General features: G+C 55.3%; 1 protein-coding gene across 5 annotated transcripts; it reads right to left on the minus strand.

Annotated features, from left to right (window-relative positions):
• Positions 1-288: 288 nt before the first annotated feature.
• On the minus strand, positions 289-15,910 carry RNF44 (ring finger protein 44). 5 transcript variants are annotated; one of them, XM_090287925.1, is made up of 12 exons: positions 15,845-15,910; positions 14,932-15,112; positions 5,434-5,585; positions 5,046-5,226; positions 4,494-4,661; positions 4,002-4,175; positions 3,743-3,904; positions 3,547-3,671; positions 3,240-3,327; positions 3,030-3,151; positions 2,788-2,887; positions 289-2,575 (listed from the first exon to the last, which is right to left on the minus strand). In XM_090287925.1, the coding sequence occupies exons 3-12, from the start codon at positions 5,538-5,540 to the stop codon at positions 2,513-2,515; spliced, it is 1,290 nt and encodes a 429-aa protein (XP_090144051.1). In that variant the 5' UTR covers positions 5,541-5,585; positions 14,932-15,112; positions 15,845-15,910; the 3' UTR covers positions 289-2,512. The 5 variants fall into 5 exon arrangements, with proteins under 5 accessions (XP_090144051.1, XP_090144052.1, XP_090144050.1 ...); XM_090287926.1 differs by lacking the exon at positions 14,932-15,112 and having other exon boundaries at positions 15,845-15,901; XM_090287924.1 differs by lacking the exons at positions 14,932-15,112; positions 15,845-15,910 and adding an exon at positions 10,434-11,795.
• Between the last annotated feature and the right edge of the window lie 168 nt (positions 15,911-16,078).

Genomic DNA, 16,078 nt, shown 5'->3' on the forward strand with positions numbered 1-16,078 from the left:
AGAAAACTGAGCTGGAGCTACCAATAAGCACCACACAGAAAGAACTCCGTTGAAACCAAGCTGTCAGGTGAAAGGACCCTTGACCCTGTCATGTTCAAAGAACCTACTTCCAGAATTTAAATACCAGGAGACCCACAGTGACGCTTCCCTCAAACCCGTGAAAAGAAATCCTGTCACTTGTTCACACTCTCCTGCCTCACCCCTGCCCCCACCACTCTCAGATGGACACCCTGGCCCCACTCCCCACACAGAGAGCACACAGGTGGCCAAAGGCAGCTTGGGCAATACTCGATATACATCATACATTTATTAGTGAATATCCCTCTGAAATCAGCAACAATATTAAAAAAAAATAATGATTGCACTACTTGGTCAAGCAGAACTAGCAACTTTCATTTTAAAAAAGTACAAATCTGTTAAAAATTTCAATCAGTATACACACATATATAATACAACATACTAGTTATGTTAAATGCTACAAACCAATGTGAATCCAATGGAATGGAGAAAACCACACATTTAAGCTTTAAGAACCATTTTTTTCTCTATATATTAGCATTTTTCTCAAATACATACATGGGAAAAATGAGGTAACTGTAAAATGTGCAAGGACCAGGGCCCCCAAATTACAAATATTTATATATATATGTAGGTACATATATATATAATATATATATTATATATATATGTAACACCTTCCTAACACAGAACACAGGTGCTGGGCCCAGCCAGGCTGGGATGCTGCCCACTGCCATGCCCAGGCCAGAAGCTGGTAAATAAGAGTAAACATCAACAAGCCCCCACCATAGGAAATCATTGGTAACATGGCATCTATAGCAAGGTCGGCAAATCACAAACATCCTAAATAATTGTTTTATAAATCTTTTTTTTAAATGATTTTTTAAAATGTTGTCTCCCCCCGCCCCCTCTGTGGCTGCTCATGGGAGCCACTGCTGCAGCCAACACAAATCCCAGAGCCTGTTCCGCCTGCCCCCAGAACCGGAGGGGCTTGAAGACCTTTTGTGGGGGTGAGGAAGGGAGGGTTGGAGGATAGTTTTCTGTGTAAAACACATGGAGTTTCAACACTGCTATAAATATAGAAACATCACCTGGAGTTATATACAGTAAGACTTTGGGTTCTCCACGAGGGTGGGGCCAGGCAGACGGCCCGTGGCAGGCTGGGGGAAGTGGGAGCCAGGGCACTGCGGGGAACGAGGGTGGTTGGAGCATCCCTGAGGCAGCAGGCGCCAGGGGCCGCCTGCTAGGATGTGCCGGCCCCACACGCAGTTCGTTCATTCAGGGCAGCAACCCCAGCTGGGAGGACAGGGAAGGGACCAGGAGGGCAAGGGAGGAGAGCTCAGCCAGACCCTGACACAGGGTCCCCTCCAGACCTTGGAGGGCAGGGTTCAGGCTGGGACGGGGCTCCTGGAGGTGAGGCCCACGCCCTCCCTGGTCCCTTTCCTCCTGCGACTTCTGTGGAGGAGACATGCCCAGGCAGGTGGCAGATGGGCCCTGGCTGGAGGGAGAAATGCCCTGAAAAGCATACGGTCCCGGTAGGCTCTGGGGACGTGTGCAGTACAGTGCATGGCAGTTAACAGCTGAGCACACCCCCAAATTCCCCGTGACTGCCAGCCACCCGGCCAAGCCCCAGCCGCACACATGCATTTGGACCGGGCGGCACCACCAGACGGACCATTCCCCACCCCTGGGCACTCAGTCTTGGGTGGTCCCTATACCTACCTCCTGATTTAACTAAAATAAACGAAATTGTTTAAAAATCCACACCCCCAAATCCTACATGAGATTTTGGGCCAAATGAATAAAGGAAAGCTGCTACTCCTCACATTCATGCAAAATGACAGAGAAGGGAGAGCAGGTGTGGGTCTTGGCCCTGTCACCGCCAAGGTGTGGCCACCAGGACACAGGTCACTTTCCCTGGTGTGGCTCAGGGCCCTATGGATACAGCTGCCCAGGCTCAGGGACCTCTAGCCTAGGGGGAGGTGCCTCTAGGGAGCCAGACCCAACCCTCACCGCAGGCTGCGCAGGACTGTCTGTCTGTGGTCAAGGCCAGAGGACCAAGGCCTGGAGATGGCCTTGTGCCATTCTCTGTCTGTGCCTGTTATTGTCACCTGGGAAGAGGGCATGCTACTTCAGTGCAAGAGACCAAGGGACCCAGGATGCGGCCAAAGGGTCTCCACCAGATGCACTGGAGGAACAAACCCCTGGCTTCCAGAGCTGTCAGGAAAGAGAGACAGACTGAGGGCAAATAGGAGGGAGACTGAGTTAGGGACCCTCAGGCAGCTCTGTGGTGGGCAGAGTGGTGAGAGGACTGGGGATGGAGTCTTTGGAGCTTGGCAAATGCAGGGGCTTATTGCAGAACTGACCCCAGCACCAGCTCTGGAGATGCAGGCGGGAACAATGGGACAGGCCTGGGCCACTCCCTCCTCGCCCTCCCTGGGTCCCCCCGAGCTTCCAGAGCTTCGAGTAGGGTTCTCATGGGCAGTGGTGGGCCTCACTCGGCCTCCCTGGACACTTCAGAGGCGTCGGCCCGACAAATGGGACATGTCCGGTTGGCCTGGGTGGGGGACAAGCAGCTGCACATCAGACCCCACTCTCACCTGTCCCCCATCCCATCCGGGTGTGTTCTGTGGCCTGATGGGGACGCAGCCCCGAGTCTAGCCAGAACTTCTGGGTGACAATGACAAGGATGAGGAGGGAAAGGAAGCCCATGAGCCCACCCTCCTCCCCCACCAGAGGAGTACCCGGGAGTGGCCTGGGCTGCGTTACCTTCAGCCACTTGTCAACACACTTGGTGTGGAACTCATGGTTGCAGGGGAGAACACGGAGTAGCTGCCGCGCCTCGAAGTCGCTGAAGCAGACAACACACCTGGGAGGAGGGCCAGGCACGTCACCCCCACGCTGATGTGAGGGAAGGCTCACTGCTGAGCGTGAGGCCCCTGCTCCCCAGGACAGGGTTCCCTGGCAACCCATCTGTGCTCACAGAGGCAGGAGGTGGGGCTGGAACTCACAGCGTCTGCTCAGACTGGTGGCTGTCTGGGTTAAAGCGGTAGGCCGGGAGCTGCTCAATGTCGGCTTTGGTGAGGCCTCGAGGCTTGGCGTCTCCCAGCCGCTCCGCCAGGCTCAGGAGGGCCTGCATGCGGGCAGGAGGGGGAGGGTCAGCAGTGACCTGGGCTGGAGGTCCCTAAGCCACCACCTCCCAGGACGGGGTTCCATGGGACCTCATAGTTTTCCATCTCCACATCGTCCACATCAAGATCCAAGCTGATGGTGGGTCCCACTGCTGTTGGTGACATTGGCAGCATCGACCTAGGGGAGACAAGCAGAGTGGTCAGGGTCAGGAGGCACTGGGGGCCCAGGGTTTGCCTCAGGATGCTGGAGAAGCGGAGAGCCCAGCTGTGTGTGCGCGTGCGGTCTGCCAGGGTGCCAGATGGCCTGAGAGGTCCCGGACACTACCATCTGGGTTTGGGTTGAACCACTGGAGGCCTCTGGAGAACACGGCTCTGGGGCAGATGTGTCGGTACTTACAGGAAGTAGGGCAGGAAGCTGGGGTAATACGATGGTGGGGGCGGCGGCGGGGGCGGCGGAGGCAGCGGCTGTTGCAGGCGGTATCTCTGGGTGCTCAGTCTCCGCGGCACCATGTGAGAATAGGGCTGTGATAGGGGGAGGGGTCAGCACGAGGGTCCGGCCCGTCGCCCCAGAGCCTGGGAGGGGTGGCACTCACCACGCCGAAGGACAGCTCTTGGTGCAGTGGGTCATGGGGCAGGTAGTGCAGGGGCACAGACGGGGACAGGGCCGGGCCTGGGGCAGAGGTGGAGTAGGTGAAGCTCCCCAGGGGGTACTGATCCCCCCGGAGGTCCATGTCATTGTCCAGCCGCTGCAGGGGCTGGAAGAGGCAGGAGTGGGTCAGCTGGAGTCAGTAATAGGGAAACCCTGACCCCAACGCTGCCTCCTCCTGCCTCAGCCCCATCGCCCACACTCACCATCCGCGGGTGCTGGGTCTGTAGCGATATGAACTGCCCCAGGGGCGCCATGTGGGTGGGCTGGGGGTGTGGGGCTGGCGGCGGGGGGTGCAGGATGTAGTGGTCGCTGGAGATGAGGTGGGGGTAGGCCTGATAGGGCATGGGCAGCTGCTGCATGGCACATGCCTGGATCAGCTGCCAAGAGAGGGGGCAGAGCTGGAGAATGGCCTTCTGGGCTGGATGTATGCTTGTGACAAGGGCCAGGGGCCATCCCATTCAGCAAAGGCCTCCACTGAAGCCCTCTGGACTGATCGCCCCATCACTAGACTAGGCCACCCAGGCAGGACAGTCCACTCTTAAGGCCCATGGTTACCACTCCAAATGGGCTCTGTTGGGAGGCTGGGTGCAGCCTGTAGGCGTCGACAGCCTGGATGGACGTGGTAAGTTTGGTGATTCTGCCACTGGCCTATGCTGGGCCTTCTGGTGGGGATGGGGGTGGAGGCCCTCACTCACCGGGGGTGGGAGGCAGCAGAGCGGGTAGTGCTGCCCACTGAACATCACGGAGCATGCTGGGAGCTGCTGGGAGCTGCAGCCAGGGATGTGATGGCCAGAAGGCAAGGGGAAGCCTTGGGTTGTCACTGTGGTGACTGTGTAAGACAGAGGGATGGCTCCCTGGTGTACCTGTGGGCGGAGAAAGACAGGGAATTGCAGGCAGGAAGCATGGACATGAGGCTGCCCCCAGGTGAAAGTCCTGATGGGCCACCTCCCTCCCTTCTCTAGCTGGGTCCTACCAGGACAGATCTGGCTGTCCCTCTGCCCCATGCCCCAAAGGGCAGAGAACGCTCAGGAACCTGAGAGGGGCTTCCAGCTCTACCATTCACCCACTGTGTGGCCCCAGGCATTCCCTTTTCTGGGCCTCAACTTACCAACCTGTAATGCAGGGCTAACAACAGTTCCCCAAACATGCGATGAGTTAAGCAAGGCGAAATCAGGGCTCTGCAACCTCTGCTTCACAGACCGGCTCACCAGAGCCCGGGGGCAATGGGGGGGGGGGGTGCTGTCTACCTGCTCGTGGACATCAACCATGAATGGGCTCTGCTGGGAGGCTGGGTGCAGCATTCGGGGGCTCCCGCCGGCAGGAGCAGAGGCTCGGCGCTCCTCTACGGGGAGGTGTGATGGTCGGGGCAGCGGCTGCTGGGAGGGTAAGTGCTCATCCTGGGAGAGCAGGTGGGCCTCACGTCCAGGGCTGCACCACAGACCACAGAGAGGAGGCTCGGGTAGGACTGAGGGGCCACTCATTCACAGAGCATGGAAAGCAGCCAAGACCGCCACCCATGGGGGAAGGAAGAAGGTTCAGGGCCCGCGCCCCGCCGCCCCAGCCCCTGCCCAGCCCCAGTGGACGCCCTAGCTCCAGGGGCTCCAGGGTCTGCATGACTGGAAGGTTCCTTCCTACCTTCCCTGGAGCTGGGCTGGGGTGCTGCTGGGGCCTGCAGATAATCGCCGCTGACCCACAGGGGTCGAGGGTGGCCACCTAGTCACTGCCAGAGCCCATGGTCGCATCAGGGGTGGCCGCGAGAGGGAGGGGCTGGACTGGGGCTCACAACCCTAGGAGTCAAAATGACAAAGAAACTGAGGCACAGATAAGTCCAGTCACTTGCTCCATCAGGGGTCTGGAAGACAGAATCAAACCTCTGCAGTCTGAATCTTGGGCCACTGATGTCCACCCCACCTCCGTGCTCCCCACGCACATGCGCTCTGGGCCTGGCCCTCTGCTGGGCACTGGGGCTCGGGGCTGAGACCAGGGACAAGTTTGGCCTGCAGGGAGTTCACACTGGCCAGCACACTTCTGGGCCAGGGGCTCTACTTAGGCTCCCTCAGTGTGGGGACCCCAGGCCACACTCAGGGACAGGGGTCTATAGCTCTGGCCTCCAGGTAGGTAGGGTTCCTGGGGCGGGGGGCGGGGGGGGGGGGCAACTCCAGCTTCCTCCGTTCCATCTGGTGGGCTCAGGGGGAATTCCAATCAGGCTTGGGGCCTAGTTTTCCTTCCTCTATTGCCGGGAAAGAGGCTCTAACCCAGTTCCTGCCCTTGGGAACTCCCAGTCCAAGGCAAGGAAGGGTGCCCCCAGTGAGAAAGTCCTGCTGGGCCCCTCCCTCCCTCCTCTAGCTGGGGGCTTACCTAGGTACAAACCTGGCTGTACCTTTGTTTCTTTCTATAACCCATCCCCACAGTGCCTATCCATGTGTGACTTCCTTTGGTCTTCAAAGAAGGTATTGTTGCCTCCATTTTACAGATGAGAAATGGAGGCTCAGAGCGAGGTAGGGACTTGCCCAAGTTTCAAAACTGGGGAGGTGGGATGACCACAAGCCTCTCGCTGCACCCTGCCACTGACAGGAGGGGTCCTAGGAGGTGACAAGGAAGCCAGCACCCTGTTGGTCAGGTAGGTCTAGAATGCAGCCAGGCCCTTGCTCTGAGGGCCACACACAGCCTCCAAGTGGGAGGTGGAACTTGTTGAGAAGGGAGGCCAGGACCTAAGGGAGGAAGTTGAGTGGGAATGGGGTGTGGCAGCTTTCCTCCCTGCCTGGGAGCTGGGGTTCAAGGGGGCAAGTTGGAAGTACCACTTATTACCTTAAAAGGCTGGGATGAGGCCCTGGCAGGGAGTTCTAGAACCTGCCTGGCCCTGCAAAGCTGAAGGCCTTTGCTTTTTCTGCCACAGGGCAGCCTCCACCGTCCCTTCTCCATCTGGCAAAACTCCTCTGCAGCCTTGACCTACAGCTTTAAGTGTGCCTCCCTGCTGATACAGCTGGGAGCAGCTGTACTGTCCCCTCAGCACCTTGTTCCTTCCTGCCCCTAGTGGCAAAGACACTTTCTTTGTGCTGGGCTTTTAAAGCCTGGGCCTCTCAAAACGAGCCTGCACAGAAGGCTCTCCTCCAGCTGTCAGGTCAGTGTCCTGCGAAGGCCATAGCCAGGAGGTCGAAGCTGGAAATTACACCTCTCCCGCCCACCTCGCCTGTCAGAGGCTTGGGCAGGGCCAGGCAAGGCTGGCCTGGTGCCGTAATGCACCCGAGAGATGAGGCCAACCTGGCGGAGTGAAATAGTGTCAGTGACTCAAACCTGAGAGACTACATGCAGATCTGGTCTTTGGGGTGGGGAGTGGGGCAGAAAATCTGGTTCCACTGGGCCCCCATTTCTGCTTGCCCCCCACCCCCATCCTGCTTGGAGCGTGAGCCACCCCAAGACCACTCTCCACCTGCTCACCACAGGTGACTGGGTTTGTGGTCCCTGGAGTGGGCCAAGTGCACAACCTTACACGCGCATGTGAACACACAGCCTCCCTGATCCCCACTGACAAGTCAGCCTAGCAAACAAAGGCCAAGAGACTCCGAGGAAACCTTCAAGGAACTGAAACAGGAGGCCCCTGACCAAACCCAGACCTCCTGGATGAGAATCTTTACAGGGAACAAGGGCACCTAGATTTTTTTCCAAATCCTCCAACAGGTTCTACAGCATAGCCAGGTGTGGGAACCTCTAACTGACCTCAGAGCTTCTGGGAACCCAGTGTCCTAGTGATGAGGAACATGAACAGTAACTATGATACTTCCCATGCACGTCTTGATGAGTCCTCACAGTAACCCGAGGGAATAGGGACAGTAAGGCTCACAGCAGCAAGGTCCAAGGCCAGGTGGCTAGAGTTCTAAGTGCACTGGGACAAGACCCGGCAGTGGCCTCAACTGCTCCTCTTGTGCCAGGCTGTCTTGCTGAAGTCTGGGCAGTGTTAAGACTCAGGGGTCCAGACCCCCCAGAGGCCCAGACCCATGGTAATCTGCTCTGTGGCCAGTCCCTCAGATACCCACTCCTCAGGAAAGGGAAGTAGCAAGGAGCTGAGAACCCAAACCAACAGACAGAAGGGGCTCCAGCTGTGGGCAACGGTGCCACAGAAGACAGTGTTGATCCTTGCATTCTTACACAGCACACCCTGACTTCTGCGAGAGTCTTTGGCACATCACTTCCCCTCTCTGAACCTCAGCTTCTTCACTGTAAAGTGGTAACAGTCCAATGACCACCTCCCAGTGGACTGGCAAGGGCTGCTCCCAAGCTCTGGATAGAGTGGTATATAAAACTCACGTGTGAACAATTACTGTTGGAAAATAAGAGAGGCTCACCTCCATTCCCACCCTCCAAGCAGAAATCAGGGGCTGCTTCAAGCTCCACAGGTAGTGACTGGGAACTATGCCTTCCTAGGGAAAATTCCAAGCTGGCAAGGAAGGGGGTCCTGGTTCCTGAAATCCTACTAGGAACAGACAGCAAAGAGGGGACACACCCACTTCACAGTGGAGAAAACTGAGACCCAAAGAAAGGAATTAACTTTCTCTAGACCACAAAGCCAGAGAGGGACAAAACCAGTCCTGACTGGGACCCCCTGGGCCCAGATTCCCCAACTCCTGACTCTTCACTAGCATCATAAGCCTAAGAACCACCGAACCCCAATTCCCTATTCAAGGCCCTAAAGGAGATCAGGAGAGCTCTCCTGAAGGTGCCTGGGATTTGCCCTACTGTGCAGAGAAGGAGAAGCAAGGGAGGCTCAGAGTTAGAGCTAACAACTTGCTCAAGGTCAAACAGCAAGGGTGGCCATCCCCTAACTGCTCGGCTTTGCACAGTCCTCTGTGCTGCGCTCTCACTTAAGTCCATCCCTAAATCCAGTCTTGCCTGGCCACAGGCACTGCCCCTTGCATCCATGCCCTACCCACCTCCAGTGCCCCAGCAGGTACTCCTATCTGGGTCTAGGGAACCCCTCCCACATCATGGCAGTTGGGCCCAGATGCTGTTTTGCAGATAAGCAATGTCAGCCTGAAAGCATGAGAAGACCAAGCAGGATGAGAAATCCCCTTTCTTCTCTCCTCACTAACCCCCCCAACCCCCCCAAAAGGCAGTCCGGGACCACCAGACTTAGAACTAGGAGTCCTTGCTTGGCCAGCTCAGACTCCATGGGTGACCTTGCTCAAGGAAATCTCTTCAGTTCTGTGAGTCTCAGTTGTCACAACTGTAAAGTGGGGCTGGAAATCTCTCCCTCCCGGAGCAACCCAATTAAATCAGAGCACACAAGATGCAAGAATCCAGGTGGTCACATTCATGGGGCAGGAAACCAGTGTCCCTGAGGGGCAGGCCCCTCCTCAACGCGGGCCAGGTACAAGTTGCGGGGCTCTGGGAAGCTTCCTCAGCTATCCCTCCCAGGGAATGGGATGCCAGGGTATGGACACCCGCCAGGAGAGGAGCCTCTCTCGTCCCCATCTCACTCCTTTGTGCCGCGCTTGGAGACACGCGGGGAGGGAGGCCAAAGCACGAGCGCTGTGACTTTAAGAGTCGAGGATCCTGGACCATGTGCTCGGCGTGAGACAAAAGCAACAACAAAGGAAGTGGCAGGGGGAGGGGCAGCCCCTTCCTCTCCAACCGCAGCGCTCAGACTCCGAAGGGAGACTCATCCAGGCCTTGGGAGTTGCTGGGGTGTGGGGTGGAGTGTCTCTAATCCTAGAGGTCTCACCGCCCCCCGCCGGACCTCCTGTGATTAACCCCTGCGGAGCCAGCTACATCACAGACCCCAGTCCCAAGGGAGGGGACAGCAGTTTCCAGGGATGCAGAAATCGAGAGTTGGGGGCTCTGGCCCTGACTCACCTTCAGGTGCCTGGACACACGTTGATTCCTTTGTTCCCGATCTAGGGCGGCCAAGCTGGGCAAGGGGGCGGTGGTGGTGGGGGCTGCCCGGACCCTTTAAGGGCCCCCGCCCTGCGGAACAATGTGCTCTCCTCCCCACCCCCACCCCCGGTCCGGGGGCAGTCTGGCTCCTTCTGGGGCCCTCTCTTTGTTGTCCGTCCGCTGGCGTCTGTCTCCCGAGGCCCACGCGCGCTCAGCCTCTCTCGGCCCAGGCCCTCCGGGAGCCGGAGGCGGCACAGGACGCGGACGGGTTTGCGCAGTTGCCCGCGGCTGGCCCTTTAAGAACTGTCCGCGGAGCCAGCGGAATGTAACAAACCCGACATTTGATTCACAACATTGGAAGCGACGGGGTCGCGCGCCGGACGGGAGGGGGCCTCGCGGGGGCGCGCCGGGAGGATCCGACAAACAGTAGCAGGCAGCTGCCCGTGGCAGCCCCGCCCCGCTGGGGCCCAGAGAGCCAATCACTCACTGCGACTAAGCACGTGATTAGCGGGCCGCCATTTTGGGAGGCAGATTTAAAAAAAACAAAAAGTCCCCCATCTTCGCACTTAAAGTGACCGCAACCGTCACAGGCAAGGGGCGGGGCCCCATGGCCTGACCTAAACCTGGGAGACTCGCAGGTGGGCAAGACCAATCAGCTGCAATTCGAAGTTGCTAAGCAAATTGGCGAGCCATTTGCGCCTCTGAGGCTCAGTTTCCCTGTTGGAGAAATGGGTCCCAGCAAGAGAACCGAAGCCCGGACTTACTGTGTCATGGTTCCCTCCTCGAGGCAGGGCACCACTGGGACACTGAATTGCAATGGGGCCGATCTTCGATCAGGATAGGAAGTCCTCTTAGGCCAGCTCGAGTGGTTAGGAAAGCTCTAACAGCTCTGTGCCGGCAGCCTCTCCAGAGATGACGTCATCCCCCAAAGCTACTGTGCTCGATGACATCATGGTCTGGCTGCTCCGCATCTCCTTGTTTATACTGCGCTGCGGCTTTAAAAAACTGGGACGGCCCGCACTGCTTAACGGACCAATAGCGGGCAACCCATGTAAATAAATTAACGCCTAACCGGCAGGGGGATTGGTCCTGCGCACGCTAACGTCACAGAGATAGTTTAACTGCCCCGCCCCCAACGTGGCCTGGAGAAAGGGCGGATAACAATCTGAAGCTTGAGCAGCTGTTGTCTGGCACTTCAGTTGCTCCTTAACTAGGAGGATTGGGGAAGTAAGCCCAGCGAAATTTTTAGTTTTCTACTGTATTCCCAGCAGTTAGCTATGAGATGGAGGGATTATTACAACCTGTCCATTTTACACTTGGGTAAAGAGGATAAGGAGGGGTGTCACTGACCCTAGGTCACACAGCCTCAGAAGTGTGGCTGATCAACATATTTGAACCTAAGCCAAAGCGGAGGTCCTCCCTTTGTCTCAATGCCTTCCCTGGGCAGATACAAAGTGAAATATTACCTACATATTGATTATTTAAGCAAAAAGATCAGTAATACCCGAAATATCCAAGAGCTGGGAACTGGCCCAATAAAGAATACTGTATGAAAAAACAGTAGCAGAAACAAAAAAATGGTGTATGTATACAATAAATAACTCATTCCTCAGTATGGAGATATACCGACATAGGGCTACCTCCGAGACAGCCCTAAGAGATGCCAGAGAAGAATGTTAACTTGGCCCTGATTGGTGTGGCTCAGTGGGTTGGGTGTCCACCCGCAAACCAAAAATGTTGCTGGTTTGATTCCTATCAGAATCCATCCCGGGGTTTGGGGCCAGGTCCCCGGTGGGGGGCACACAAGAGGCAACTGACAGATGTTTCTCTCCCTACTTTCTCCCTTCTTTTTCTCTCTAAAAATAAATTATAGCACTGGCTGGTGTGGCTCAGTGGATTGAGCCCAGTCTGTGAACCAAAGTGTTCCCAGTTTGATTCTCAGTCAGGGCACATGCCTGTGTTGCAGGCCAGGTCCCCAGTTGGGGGCGTGTGAGAGGCAACCACACCCTGATGTTTCTCTCCCTCTCTTTCTTTCTCCCTTCCCTTCTCTCTAAAATAAATAAATAAAATCTTTTTTAAAGTTAACGTGTGGTGAGGCTACAAAGGAGGTGTCATTTTCCATGCTTCTTTGGTATATTTCATAATCCTAAATTTTAAAATATTGAAAGCAAGATACTGAGCAGAGTATAACAATATGTATCTATTTTTAAAAATTAGATATATACAATATCTGCTGAATATTTCTGGAAAGATATAGAGGATATTGACAATTGTCCTCAGGGAGAACTGGAAGAGACCACTGGGTCAGGAGGACAGACTTTTAATTGTATATGCTTTTGTACATTTGCTCTTTAAAAAAAAAAACCCTATACAGTATAACCTGCTGAAAAATCTAAAGAAAATTACTGTCAAAGAGTATGTTTTTAGTTTTTTAAGCCATAAAAACTTCTAATCTCCTAGAGTCAGAAATCCCTCTTCAGGAAAAGTATCAATGGAAAAACCTAGAAGTTTGGGGAACAGACATGCTTACTTAAGTGTTGTTTAGCACCATGTATGTGCAGCCAGCAACACAATGGCTGAAGATGGTATCGGCTGCAGATATGCAGGCACAGGTCAAGTTCAGGATGCATTACTACAAATGGTACCTGGAAGCCAAACTCTCTCTCCATCATAGTTAACACTATGTGTGTATAAGAATAGATGGGGATGTACAGTGTCATGGATAGTTTTTTCTAATCATCTTCTCAACTCTCTTCTTCTACAACCCTTACAATCTTTTATTTTTCCCACCATGCAAAAGCAATTAGAAAATTCTTCCCATATTCCAAGACAACCCGCTGCTTGCCTGTGTAGGGATAGAACGTACTGCTTGGCTTTCAGGTATATGCTCCTACCAAGCTTCCTCCCATGAAACTTTTCAGGCTCATCTCTACCCTGCTCTCCCCCATAACCAGGCTGGTGCTCCCTCTGGCCTTCCCTGCCTGCCACTTTCCTGTAGGGGTTGCCCTCTCTCTGCCTTTCTATAATCCATCCCTCTTCTCTGCCGTTTGAAGCTTGGCTCCCATCTCACCTCATACAGGAAGCTCCAAAGTTTCTAGCTGGTACTGAAGTCTCCCATCTCTGAACTCAAGAGCTCAATGCACCATGACCTTCCCTTCATGCCATTTAATTTGCACATATCCCTGTCACAATCCATCACTCTATGCTCCTCTGGCCTGAGGGGATTCAGAATTTTTAAGGGCACTAACATCCAGCCTTCCCTGGGAGGCAGACACCACCAGCCTCATTTTATGGGTGAAGATCTGAGGCTCCAGGAGGTGAACTGACTTGCTCCAGGCCACACACTAAGAAACCTTCCCATTCTCCACCCTCAGAAAGTGACCCTTGGTCACAATCCAGTTCTGTACTTTGAAGCCATTAAGCCTCTGACTATATACAATTCACTCTGCCTAGTACACCCTCAACAGCCTCTCCTCACCTCAGGCAAAACCCTGCTTAACCTTTGGGACTCAGCTCAAAGACTGCCGCCTGGGGCCTCCTAACCCCTCTTCTGGCAGTCTGTCCACTGCTCTGACTTCCTCCACACACAGCACGACTGTCATCACATCAAGTCAGGCAGGGACTCCCCTGACCCTGGCTCACATGGTGGTGGACGCCCAAGGAAGGGGCTCTGAGTATGACTCTCACCCTGTCCTACAAGGCCAGGAGATCCCTGCCCTGCCTCCTCTCATGCACAACTCCCTGGGGCCCTCAGTGGACCCTCACAGCACCTCTGGGTTCTTGCCAAGGCCAATAGCACATCTCCCTCTAACCTGAATAACCTTCCTGAGTACATGCAGAATCACTCTGGAGCAAATGAGGAGGAGGCTCAGTTTTACCAGATTGTCCAGAGAAGCCAGAAATTGGACTTCCCCGTGAAATCCCCTCTCAGGTTCACTGCCAAGTCTTATGCTTTGGAGCCCCACTGTGGGGATGCGGCCTGCACACCTCTTGCAAGCCTCATTCTCGCCAGCTCATCCCATTCTGTGGAAGGTCAGTTTGCTAATTTCATCATACAGTTGAGGAAGGTGGCTCAGGAAGTAATACCCCTTGCCAAAATCCCGGAAGTGTGGTCCATTGGGTTCCGGAAACTGCAGGTAGAGGTGGCTCACCTTGGCCCAGGCATCTGCCATGAGGTTCTGTGGAGAAATTGGGGTCCCAGGGTCTCCTGCATGGTCTGGGCAAGTCCCATCCTGATCATTGGCTCACTGGTTCTTCCAATGAACTATGAGCTAGGCACCAGCATCACCTCATTTTATAGATGTAACTCAGGGGAGAAGGGATATAACTTACCCATCATCATACAGCCATCAAGGGGTAAACCTGGGATCACATTCTAATCTCACATTGTTTTGTTCTTGCCATGCAAATGTCAACAAAGGGTACCCAAGCGCTGTTTAGCAAAAGCACAGATGTCCTGGGACAGGAGGAGGGAGACCAGAGGATCAGAAACTAGTGGGTGCCTCCAGATCACACGGTAAATATGCAGTAGAGGGGTTTGAATCCTGATGGGTCCAAGTGCAAAACAATGAATGCTACACTCCAGTTTCCACCCCCAGGTCTCCTGTGCAAAGAGATGGGATTCTCTTAACTGGAAGAAGGCAGGGTCGTCTTTTCCGGCAGGGGCTCTGCCCTGCTCCACTGGCCTATGCAAAAGCCTGAGCAGCTGGCTGCTACCCTCTCTTCCTCAGGGTCAGAAAGTACCCCACTCCTTTCTCCTAAGACTCCTCAAACCCTCCAAAGAAGCAGGGCCCCCACAGCCTTCTAGGCAGAACAGAGACTGAGGAACCACCCAGGCCACACAGCCCAGCCTAGAAGAGTCAGCTCAGGACAGGCCTGAACAAACCGTCCTCAAGTGGGAGCCCCAAGCTTTGACTCCCCTAAAAAGGAGCACCTTTGTTTATGCAAAGGGTAGGGTAGGGTAACCTAGATGTTGCCGGGTTTGGGCCCAGGTCTGCAGCACTCTGTCTCCAGCTTTGGAACTGTGGGTTGATTATTTGGCCTCTCTCTGCCTCAGTCTCTCATTGGTAAAATCAGAACATTGATAACAACACTAACAACACTAGTGACAGATGACATTTACTGAGTACTTAGTATGGGCCAAGAAGGCAGGAATACACTGATGATTAAATACAGAGCCGCTGAAGCCAGCCTGTGTGACCTTGAGAAGTCATCCCCTTGAAGGCTGTTTGGCCAGGTATAAAATAGGGTGACAGTACATACCTTAGAGAGTCAACAGTGGTTTGCTCTCACTATGTGTGCATCTTTAGGGGTACCTGCCCGACTTTCCAGGTCTGGGACTGTGCTTGGATGTGGGAGCTTTGTGGGTGGGTATGGTGCTGGGAGGGGCTCTCCCTTCTGACTTCCTCTTTCCTGCAGCTCTCACCACCGGAACCCCCAGGGTCTGCAGAACAGTTAGCAGGTAGTGTCACCACATCATCTACAGCTGAAAACTGGGACTACAGCACTGTGGCGTCTAGCAGATCCAGGGAGCTAAGTCCAACCAAATTCCCCTTTTCTTTCCATCTTAAGGGTCTCTTTTACTCGAAAGCCAGCTTCCCACCACTCTCTTCCTGCCGACACCGCCTTCCCAACCACCAGCACCAGCTCGACTCAAGCTTAGTGGCTCTCAGGCAACGGAAGTGTGTGACCTTGGACAAGACAAGACCCTCTCTGGACACCCTTGCGATCCAACATCCTGAAAGCAGTTAATGACAGCACTGGGGTGCAGTAATCTGTTCCCGGACCCGCAGCCACTCCAGGGCATGGGCCAGGCCATTCTGGCTCCCCAGGGGTTGGCACAAGGCCCGCCGGTAAAATGGAACGGACCCCACGAGGCCAAAGGACTGCAGGTCTCCATCCCAGACGCCTGGGTCCCAGGTGAAACTGAGACCCGCCAGGGGTTACAATTGGGGCATGCGCAGTACGCAGGGTACGCTGAGACTTGTAGTTCCCAGGGGCTCCCCGAATGGGGCACTTGAACCTAGTGGGCGGACAGCTGAGCGGATCGGCTCCGGCTCCGGGTCTCGCTGAAGGTCCCTGCGCTACTCTGCCAGCCCGTAGTCGCCCCCAATTGTTCTGTCCTCGCTGTCCCTGAGGCTGGGGCGCACGGCGCAGGGGGCTGGCCGGGCGTTACCTGGGGCCGCGGCGGGGCTCTACCCGCACCGGGCGGCCAGTGTGTCGCTCCCGCTGCAGCCCCGGGTCTCCGTCCTGCTGCGGCCCCAGCGCCACCAGCCGCGGCCCCCCCTCTGGCCCCACTCAGTGGACCGTCCGCAGACCTCACCACTGGGCGCAAGCGCAGGGCCCAGGCCGGCTGCGCAGCTTTCACCCCTGGCTCCCGCGCGCATGTGGAACTACCTGGACTACACCA

This window comes from Furipterus horrens, unplaced genomic scaffold (assembly GCF_987537825.1).
Source record: "Furipterus horrens unplaced genomic scaffold, mFurHor1.1.pri manual_scaffold_10, whole genome shotgun sequence".
NCBI lineage: Eukaryota > Metazoa > Chordata > Mammalia > Chiroptera > Furipteridae > Furipterus > Furipterus horrens.

Excerpts from the sequence above, each read along its gene's own strand:
- RNF44 (XM_090287925.1), bottom strand. The coding sequence starts at position 5,540 with ATGCGACCATGGGCTCTGGCAGTGACTAGGTGGCCACCCTCGACCCCT. Across the intron at positions 5,227-5,433 it reads CCAGCCCAGCTCCAGGGAAG|CCCTGGACGTGAGGCCCACC; the intron begins GTAGGAAGGAAC and ends TCTGTGGTGCAG. Across the intron at positions 3,672-3,742 it reads AAGAGCTGTCCTTCGGCGTG|CCCTATTCTCACATGGTGCC; the intron begins GTGAGTGCCACC and ends CCCCTATCACAG.